This window comes from Rutilus rutilus (genome assembly GCF_951802725.1).
Source record: "Rutilus rutilus genome assembly, chromosome: 8".
Classification (NCBI taxonomy): domain Eukaryota; kingdom Metazoa; phylum Chordata; class Actinopteri; order Cypriniformes; family Leuciscidae; genus Rutilus; species Rutilus rutilus.
Genome location: NC_140222.1, coordinates 29,562,553 through 29,572,978, shown reverse-complemented (window position 1 = coordinate 29,572,978; position 10,426 = coordinate 29,562,553). Strand labels below are relative to the sequence as shown.

At 38.0% G+C, this 10,426-nt stretch overlaps 1 protein-coding gene across 2 annotated transcripts; it reads right to left on the bottom strand.

Annotated features, from left to right (window-relative positions):
• Positions 1 to 1,019: 1,019 nt before the first annotated feature.
• scamp4 (secretory carrier membrane protein 4) lies at positions 1,020 to 10,077 on the bottom strand. Of its 2 annotated transcripts, none has more exons than XM_084415661.1 (7): positions 9,976 to 10,077; positions 7,778 to 7,875; positions 7,535 to 7,663; positions 6,143 to 6,299; positions 5,954 to 6,055; positions 2,735 to 2,852; positions 1,020 to 1,717 (listed from the first exon to the last, which is right to left on the bottom strand). In XM_084415661.1, exons 2-7 carry the CDS (start codon positions 7,782 to 7,784, stop codon positions 1,535 to 1,537), a joined length of 696 nt encoding a protein of 231 aa, XP_084271787.1. In that variant the 5' UTR covers positions 7,785 to 7,875; positions 9,976 to 10,077; the 3' UTR covers positions 1,020 to 1,534. The 2 variants fall into 2 exon arrangements, with proteins under 2 accessions (XP_084271787.1, XP_084271788.1); XM_084415662.1 differs by having other exon boundaries at positions 1,383 to 1,717; positions 7,778 to 7,855; positions 9,976 to 10,043.
• Positions 10,078 to 10,426: the final 349 nt, after the last annotated feature.

The following is a 10,426-nucleotide window of genomic DNA, read 5'->3' as shown; positions in this document are numbered from 1 at the left end:
CAAGCACACATGTCTGTTCTCTCTCCCGTTTCACCTCAATTAATACTATGAATTTGGACACACTACTCATTTCACATATTGCTTTTCGCCTATTATTTACATAGAGTGACCGGAATAAAAGCGACTACAGTCTGAAAAGGAACGTTTTTATTGAACTGAAGCTGGAGAGCCATTCCAGTCACATGTCATATGCAGGATTGTTAAATACATTGGCTACACAAAGTCAGTCATGAAACGCTGCAAAATCAACCTCCTGTAGCTCTGTGGAGGGAGATATTGAGCAAAAAGGACCAAAGATCAAGTCACATATTAAAAATGAGTGTCAACCAACCAACCAAATGTCAGCCAACCACAACTGTAAACTCAGCGAGATGAAACCAGGAATAAATGTGCAATGCATATTTATACGCCAGTAGTAAAAATAGCACAGGATATAGCCACATCCACGAATAAATCGTAGCACTTGAGGGAAACTCGAAAGCTATTGGTTCACACATGCTTAATATGCATGAAGAATTAAGGCGGTCTTTATTTCAAAGACGTGAAAAGCTTTAAACAGAAAGACAGCAGGCACAAGATGTGTTTGCATTCCCGGTCATAGAATTTAAAAAACATCTGAAACGCTTTGCAGCAGTGTATAAAAGGGGCGTGGTCATATGCAAATCATACCATTTACAAAGACATTTAATTCATGCTTGTGAATCTTAAAAGTACAAGTGAATAATTATCCGAAGTAAAACATTTTTGTTAAATTAACTGCAAAAGCGCTGATGTGGAAGAGATGCAAGATGGAATTTTTTTGAGGTAAATAGAAAAGCTGCCATGATTTAGAAAAGAACACTCCGACATGCTTTTTCCCCTCTCAAAAATCACTTTCCCTAAAACAGTAAAGCGATTGTGTGTCGTATACATGTATGTATGTATGTGTATATATATATATATATATATATATATATTTCTATCCATTTGTTTTAACATATGATCTTTGAATTAAATTTGATATGCAACTATTCTTTTCATTTTCAAACGAGTCAATTGAATGACAATAAAAATCAAGGCTCAGATGAACTGAAATCAATTCATCAATGTAATATATAACAGTGTCCTTTTTTTCTATTTTTGAACTAATGTTCCATCATTTTGCTGTTAGTGTGAGGGTAGTATGTGTTGAGATGTCTTTAAAGGAGCAGTTTGCTTATTTTGATTGGCCATTTAACCTTCTGGTTAGCGTTTCTGTCAGAATTTGCACCCAGAACAGGGTTTTGACACATTTTCGATCCTCATTCACATAAAAAAACCTGTTTATACAGATCCTTTTAAGGAGTGATTAACATTCAATCTTTTCGCTATATATATATATAAAAAAAAAAAAATGGACAAAAGCAAAATAACCATTCACAAGTCTGTGATCTGGCTGAAGTGTTTTCTTACATTCTCTGCATAAAAATATTAGGTAACGTCCCTCTGCAAACTGCCCCTTTGACGCTAAGACAAACAGTGGTGCTCTTGCTCCATCTGTAGTTCAGAAAAGGAATCACCAGGGTCCGCTCTCTGGGTAGTTGGGCACAGCGGCTGGATACTGGGGCAGGCTGGGGCCGGTTTCAGAGATGGCGTTGAATCCGGCTTCTCTCACAGGGGCGTTCTTCCACACACCCGTGCTCCACTCTTCCTGCGCCCGCTGTAAACTGCCTCCTCCACCACGATATAGTCGATGGACCTTTGAGGGGACAACACTAATGTGACACTTTGCTCTTTTGTTTTAACTTAAAGCTGCAGTCTGTAGTTTTTCCTCTTTGTCGCCATCTCTGTTCGAAATCTGCAATTGCAGTTATTCGCGGAATTATCAACCTTACGTGGGTTGTGCCTCGGCACGGGACAGCGCGGATGAATCCAATGTTTTGAGGAGAATGTGTGGCTGTCAGTCGCCGCGCCGGTGTGGATACTGTCATTTGCAATCACAGATTCTACTTTTTGGAAGTATGACCAAATTAAGAATTTCACCGGAAAATGTCTTCTGAACAAATAAGTAACATCCACTTTTGTTCTGACCAACTAAGGGTAAAAAAGCAGTGCAGTAAATCGCGCTGATTAAATGTAACGATCGCTAATCATATCACTGTGCAAATTATACTTTGTTCTCCAATTGTTAATGTTAACAACATTAGCATTGCGTGACTACATTTAATACCCTTCCGATATTATCCTTGTTTTCGCATGGGCCGGTTGTAGTCTCTTTTTTTCTGCAGCCACTCTGAAGTCTTTTGCTTTTTACAACGGGTGAATCTCCAGTTGTCACTGATTGTCGTTTGAACCTTTCTGGATCTGCCATCAAATTGATAAGTTGAGTTATATCAAGTGCAAAAGGCTATAAATCTCCATCTCCAACATCCTCACACGCAACATAGCCTACTAGCCGAGACTCCTTCTTTATGTGTACAGATGTGACGTAATGACGCAAAGACATCCTCCAATTTCCCGCGGAAATCCACCAGTACCACTGGAATTAAAAACATTATTTACCGGTTAACAAGCTTACCGGTTTGAATTGAGCTAAGGCAAGCAGCTAGTTCTGAACAATAGCTGGTTATGTACTTGCTCAAAATTTTATTTGGGATAATTTTTTACCCCAAAAAGTTACGGACTGCAGCTTTAAGTATTTGCTCTTTAAAGTAGCCTAAAGGTTTTTTTTAATTGTAATGATGAGTTAAGGGTTGTGTGCGTGTTCAAATCATACCTTGATGAGAACAAGTCCCATGAGAACCGTATCTACGGTAAAGAGGAGAGTGCAGATGAGCATGAATATAGCCGAGGTTACATTCGTGCTGAAAAACATCACTGTGGCGATCCAACCACTGCGAAGAGAGGAAAATATGGCGAGTTAACATCATTGGAAGTATTAAAATGGCCACACAAAGACTGGGTTTATTGATACAACACAAGTTAAGTTCAATCCACAACATTTGTTAAATAATAATAATGTTGATTACCACAAAAAGATCCCTTTTGAAAACTAAGAATAAATAACTACAATCATTTAGAATTGGTTTGATTATTACAAATAATTATCAAAAAATAAATATGGGGAAAAAAAAAGTTACAGTTGGGGTAAAGCAGAATACAAACTACCGTTTGGGGTCGGATACATTTTTTTTATGTTTTTGAAAGAAGTCTATCCAACCCCAATTAAACACCCGTGAACCAGCTAATCTTACTAGGCATACTAGAAACTTCCAGACAGGTCTGTTGAGGTAAGTTGGAGCTAAACTCTGCAGGACCGAGTTTGCACACCCCTGTACTGTGATCAAAGCTGAATTTTCAGCATCATTACTCCAGTCTTCAGTGTCACATGATCATTCAGAAAGGGGGCATGGTTTGCCAATGCGTTGCTATGTGATTGCTAAGGTCTTCTGAGTGTGTTTTAGCAATATGGTTGGTGATCTGGGCAATTGCTTACTGGCCCAAAAAATAAAAAAATAAAAAATCATTCAGTTTTTCCGCATGTTAAAAGTCTATTTAAAGGCACAGTATGCAAACACTAGAGGTCACTTATTCAAAACAATAACAAAGGCGTAGTGTGATGACGCCAATGAATCATGGGAGTTGTTGTCTTCACCTTCACAGCTGATGGTAACATCCGATGAGACTCATGAAGCTCATCTGTTAGCTAATACATTAAAGTTTTATTACCGTTACTGTGGTATAGAGCAGGGCGGGAGCGAGAGCCTGGTACCTGGTACCGCTGCCGCTCCTTTCGCTTTGTTATTTTTATGCATATTTTACGATTAAAGGGTTAGTTCACCCAAAAATTAAAATTCTGTCAGTAATTACTCACCCTCATGTTGTTCCAACCGCGTAAGACCTTCGTTCATCTTCGGAACACAAATTAAGATATTTTTGATGAAATCTGAGCCATGTTTCACTCCTCCATAGGCTTCCAGTGTGACCGAAACTTGCTGGCCCAGAAAAGTTATTAAAGAGATCGTTAATATAGTCCAAGTGACTACAGTGGCTCAATCTTAAGTATATCAAGCGACGAGAATACTTTTTGTGCGCAAAAACAAACAAAAATAACGACTTTATTCCACTATTCATTTCCTTCTCTCTGGATGTCTAGTTGGTTCGCGTAGTGTTTTTGCGCAGCGCGTCTGTGTTACACGTCACCACGTAGGCTCACTATTGGCCGACGCCGGTCATGTGTGTGTTGCGTGATGACGTGCAACACAGACGCGCAGCGCAAAAACACTACGAGGCCCAGAGAGAAGGAAATGAAAAGTGGAATAAAGTCGTTATTTTTGTTTGTTTTTGCGCACAAAAAGTATTCTCGTCGCATGATAAACTTAATGTAGTGCCACTGTAGTTACTTGGACTATTTTAACGATGTTTTAATAACTATTCTGGGCCGGTGAGTTTCGGTCAAACTGGAAGCCTATGGAGGAGTCAAAATTCTGTCAGATTTCATCAAAAATATCTTAATTTGTGTTCCGAAGATGAACGAAAGACTTACATGGTTGGAACAACATGAGGGTGAGTAATTACTGACAGAATTTTCATTTTTGGGTGAACTAACCCTTTAAAGTTACATGTAAAGTAACATCCACCCCTTTTTTTTCTCTGAACTTTAACATTGTTACAGTTATGTTTGATCTCTTAAATTCACATCATTTTATTAATAATAAAACAGCCACAAGTGCTGAATACTACTCATGTTACTTTATCTGATGAATTAAAATTGTGGGGTAACGCAGTAAGCTAATGCTGTAAGCTAGATCGATATTAGAATATCATATTAACATAATAAAAGATGAATGACTTGTGTTGCTAAATGGCATGCGGTTTATATATTGTATGGTGGAGAAAATGCTGTATTACTGTTACCATGAATAAAGCTCTTTCTGATTTTGCCGTTTTAGCCATTTGCCAAAATAATGTCTCTGAGGCATGGTACAAACATGGTACTCATGGTAAATCAAGAAAACAAGAGATTCAAACAATAAGATTAACCATGTTAAACTATATAACATTGATTCGTTTTCTGTCGATAAAAGCATCAAAACAGCTGCTCACCTGTCTAATAAAACACAAATCATATAAACCATATTTGGTGTTTTCATGGTTTCGACGGAAGTAAAACCGGCCATTAAACTGGTTAAAATAGCTGATTTCTCTAGATTTAAACATTGTTGGAAACATTTGGGATAATGCAAGTACACAACTCAACAAATTTACATTGTCCTAGTGGTTTTTGGACATTTTAATCCAAACAATCGTATATATTGTGTCTTTAATGCATCTTTGCTGAATAAAGCTGTGGCCAAACTTAAAAATAAGGACATTTTAATGGCCTAACATTCCTATTTCTTGCAGGATTTAACATTTATATACTTTTGAAAACTAAATGTCTCCAACACTTGGGCCAAAGTTAGTGTGTGTTGAAATAACGGATGCAGATGAAAAAGACTAGACGGCTGTCTAAATATATAAACTCATGACTTGAGTAACAAGCTGAAGTAATCAAGAAATCCAGATTTGCTTCAACCTAGTAACAGAGGACGATTTGCTGAATTAGACATTCGAAGAACCAATCGTGTTGGAGAAAAAAAGATGTAATGGATCATGTCATCATTTTCATGCTCCTATTCTATAAAAACCTGTTTTACTCTTTTTGCTGGTGGGGATTTTCTCTGAATTTGGTCTGAGATCCTCCGGCCGTGATTAAAGCATATTTAAAGGCATTTACAAATTATGTTAACTCAATTCATATTAAAGGTATAGTGGAGGATCTTTCCGAATTTTAGATAAGACCCGCCCTCTCCACTTTTTGAATAAGTTTGATTGATTCACCAGAATGATTGACAATTAGGAGGACCAATAGTATAGGTGATCCACCCGGAAGTAAAACATCCTCCATTATACCTTTAAGTATCGAATATCCTAACATTTCAATGTTACTCACCATGCACCCCAACCTGATATTCCAAGACTCTGGATGAAGGCGAGAACACATTGCAGGAAGAAAATGAAGAAGAAGGCCATGAAGTTGAAGGAACTATCAGCCCTGAAAAGACACACAAAAAAACCAGTTCAATCAAAGTGAAAAACCAACCTAAGCAAATTTGTCCTTCGCCAAAAAGAGTTTCCTTGCCTGAATGCTTTATAGAGCGGCCTGAACCAGCAGGTGTAGCTACATGGGCTGAAAACCAGCAGCCAGAGGAGCGAAAAGCCAAAGTTGATCGCTCCACCCCCTCCGGCCCACCAGGCTATGCAGGCCACCACATTAACGCACAGTGTGATAGAGTATACTGGAAAAACAGAATATCAATCATCAGATAAAGGGATCAGATCTTAACAGTGATAGCTCACCCAAAAATGATCATGTCGTTCCAAACCCCTAAGACTTTCGTTCATCTTCCGAACACAAATGAAGATCTTTTTAATGAAATATGAGCCAGTTCTGTACTCTCCATTGACATATTCATCATATAAAGCGATCGTGTCTCCAGAAAATTTGGACTAAACCGCTCAATTCAAATGGATTCGTTCTACGATATCTTTATGAACTTAGTCAAAGTGGTAGTTGCATAGCTGTCAATGGAGGGACGGAAATCTCTCAGATTTCATTGAAAAGATGTTCATTTGTGTTCTGAAGATGAACAAAAGTCTTACGAGTTTGAAAAAACATGAGGGTGAGTAAATTATAACAGAATTTTCATTTTTGGGTGAACTGTCCATTTAAAGGATTAGCTCACTTTAAAATGAAAATTAGCCCATGAAATGAAAACTCACCCTCAAGCCATCCTAAGTGTATATGGCTTTCTTCTTTCAGACGAATACAGTCGGAGTTATATAAAAAAATATCCTGGCTCTTCCAAGTTTTATAATGGCAGTGGATGGCAACCAACAGATTGAAGCTCAAAAACGTGCATCCATCCATCGTAAACGAACTCCAAACGGCTCCTGTGGGTTAATAAAGGCCTTCTGAAGCATAACGATGAGTTTGTGTAAGAAAATATTCATATTTAACACATTACAAAGTAAAATTCTAGCTTCCAGCCAAACGAACATACGCAGTCTACTTGCCCCTAATGCGCAACTAACGCAACTCATGACATCAGAAGTAAAGTAAATATCAGCAGTAAGTCGCATTACGTCGGAATCCGTATGTTCGTTTGGCCGGAAGCAAGTTATTTTACTTTATAAAGTTTTTACACAAACTCATCGTTTGCTTCAGAAGGCCTTTATTAACCCCCTGGAGCCGTTTGGAGTTTGTTTATGACGTATGGATGCACGTTTTTGAGCTTCAATCTGTTGGCTGCAATCCACTGCCATTATATATATATATATATATATTTTTAATATAACTCCGATTGTATTCATCTGAAAAAAGAAACTCATATACACCTAGGATGGCTTGAGGGTGAGTAAATCACGGGCTAATTTTCATTTGAAAGTGAGACACTCCTTTAACTGCTTCTGTCAAACTTAGGAACTTCTGAAACCAAACTAATCCCAGTAAAGTTTGCATTTCTTTACTCACAGATCCAAAGATTGTAAACACGACGCACAAGCTGGCAGTGGGGTTGCGGAATTTCCTCATCCACATTCTGGTAAAAACATGGCTTTATGCGAAGAAACTTCGGCAGAGGGGGGAAGTTGTTTGCTCGATCTGTCAGGCAAAAAGGGAAATTCATTTTTTTAACCACAGCAATAACAAGGGACCAAAAAGTCGATAAAAACAGACATTTATAGGTTTTTTTTATGCCAACCAAACCTGACCTACCTGTCATTTCTCAATTTTGAGAAAAGGTGGATAATGTTGATTTTCCCTCTCTGAAGTGATATACTGATGTTTTCAGTGCTAAAAGACACACAGATATCCTAAAAACATGCAAAACATTATTAAAAATTGCTTAGGATATAATAATCAGCCTTAAAGTTCTGACCACACAACTTAAGTACATCTATCTATAAATTACAGGAATGTTTGTCTGTCTATCTGTGTGTGTGTTATTCGCATATCTCTCGAACCGTTAGTCTGATGGATTTCAAACTTGACAGGTGTCTTGCTACGGGTACGAGTAAGTGCAGTGCCAAGTTTGACGTTGTTTGGATTAGAAATGCAAAAGATATCGGTAAATATATTGGTAAAAGAAGCACTTAGAAGGTTGTGGTTTAAAAATAAACATTCTGATATTAGAGGGTTGTGGTTTATTCTGACATTAGAGGGTTCTGGTTTATTCTGACATTAGAGGGTTGTGGTTTAAAAATAAACATTCTGACATAAACACTGTCAGCTAAACAAAGGCCCCGTCCACACTACTGCGTTTTCGTTTAAAAACTGAGACCTTTTGCTACGTTTGCACCTCCCGTCCACACTAAAACGGTAAAAACAGAGACCCAAAACGGAGTTTAGAAACACTGCCGACCCGTTTTTCGTTTTGAATCTCCGGAGGGCGTTTTAGTCTGGACGGGTCAAAACGGACTTTAGAAACGATGACGCAGAAGCTCACGCTCGGATCTATGATTGGGTGTCATCACTCATGGAGTATACACAGGTAATATTCAGTACCAGACAGTAAACTCCACCCGCTGGAACAGTTTCTTACAGTAAGAAACTGCCGCGTCTCAGGCGCGGAAAACGCGTGCATGCTAGAAATAGAACTGACGCCTATTTTTCATGCAACACGCAAGCGTGTTGGAAGCGTTTCCAGGCAAAATAGAATAGGAAAAGATGTTTATATGCCATTTTGACACAAATACATATTAATAAATGATATTTTGATGTTTGAAAGCATTTTTTTACAGTCTATGTTTGAAAGTCTCTAGGTTTACACCGGCATGCGCATGCCCAGTGTTGGTGAATGGTCACGTGATCCGCGTTTTCAGTCGTTTTAATGTGGACGGAGATCAATTCTAATACGCAGCTAAAACGCTGGTGTGGGCGGAGATCGTATTCGTTTTAATTCTCCGTTTCTAAACGAAAACGCAGTAGTGTGGACGGGGCCAAAGTCAGCTACACTGTTTATTTCTGAATATTATATTTTATTCACTGCCATCATTTGTAGTAGCCTATTCACAAACTGTTTGGTCAAGCGTAGCGTTTTCTCGGAGTTCACTGTGTAGCCTGCTCCCTGAATCGTTGCGCTTATTCATTTGTGGATGTTAACTGAATCTGTAAGTCAGCTACGCTGTTTACTTCTGTATATTATATCTATCTATAAATTACAGGAACGTCTTTCTGTCTGTCTGTGTCTGTGTTTCTGTTATTAGAATATCTCTCGAACCGTTAGTCCGATGGATTTCAAACTAGACAGGTGTCTTGCTACGGGCACGAGTAAGTGCAGTGCCAAGTTTGGCGTTGTTTGGATTAGAAATGCAAAAGATATCGGTAAATATATCGGTAAAAGAAGCACATACTGGCTTTGTTCACAGTTCACTGTGTAGCCTGCTCCCTCAATCGTGTAGTTCAATTTCCCATATTTATTGTATGTCATTATGTTTATTGTATGTCATTATGTCAGTATCAGTATTCGCTTTCTTCCATGCACAAATAAAAATGTCACTGAACTTTTGCTGTGTAATTGTAACAATGAACACTCAAACACACCGAACCAACAATTACTAGAAACACACACAAAAACTGATTTAGCACGGGCACTTTGCACTAGTTGAGTACATGATAAATAATTGTTGATAAGGGCTTACTTATGTTGTTTTAAATATGTGTTGTTGTTTAAAATAATTCTACATTAACGATATGTTACAGCATATTTGAAAACATAGCACAGGCCAACAGCTAACCATGCACTGTCAAACACAACTGCAGTAGAAAATCAACAGTCAAACTATAACACGTCTACGCAAATTAGAAATGCTATTTCATGTGCTTAAAAGAAAAAAACATTGCTTTGATAATATAATAAAATCTTATTTTACAATAAAAATACAATAAAACGTATATTCTCGAAGATACGATACCTGTGCACAGCTAAATATTTTGATGGGATGCGTCTGCAGTCTGCATGGAATCCCGGCGATCATGTGGCGGACTGGAAGCGTTCTGATGCATTGTGGGAAATGTAGTTCTAAGCGCGGCCTGTTTTGTACGTGGCGTACGGACGTATTAACTGTTGAACACTACAAGCCCCATCACAAGATGATCAAAGGTGTGGTCTCAGCGCTTGTGACTAGAATATTTACCAGTTTCCCTGCCTTGTGGCAATGAATAAATATGACACATTTCTGTTAGTTTTGGCTGAAACTTGTGAATATTTTCGTACTTTGGAATTTAATTTTATCTCAAGATAATTTAAGATATTTTGCGGAATTGCTGACGTTTGTACTTATGCTGTTCAAATATCAATCTTTAAATGTGTCAAGCCTCTTCAAAAACACGGAATCATTTGATCTCAACAGTTTTATTTAGAAA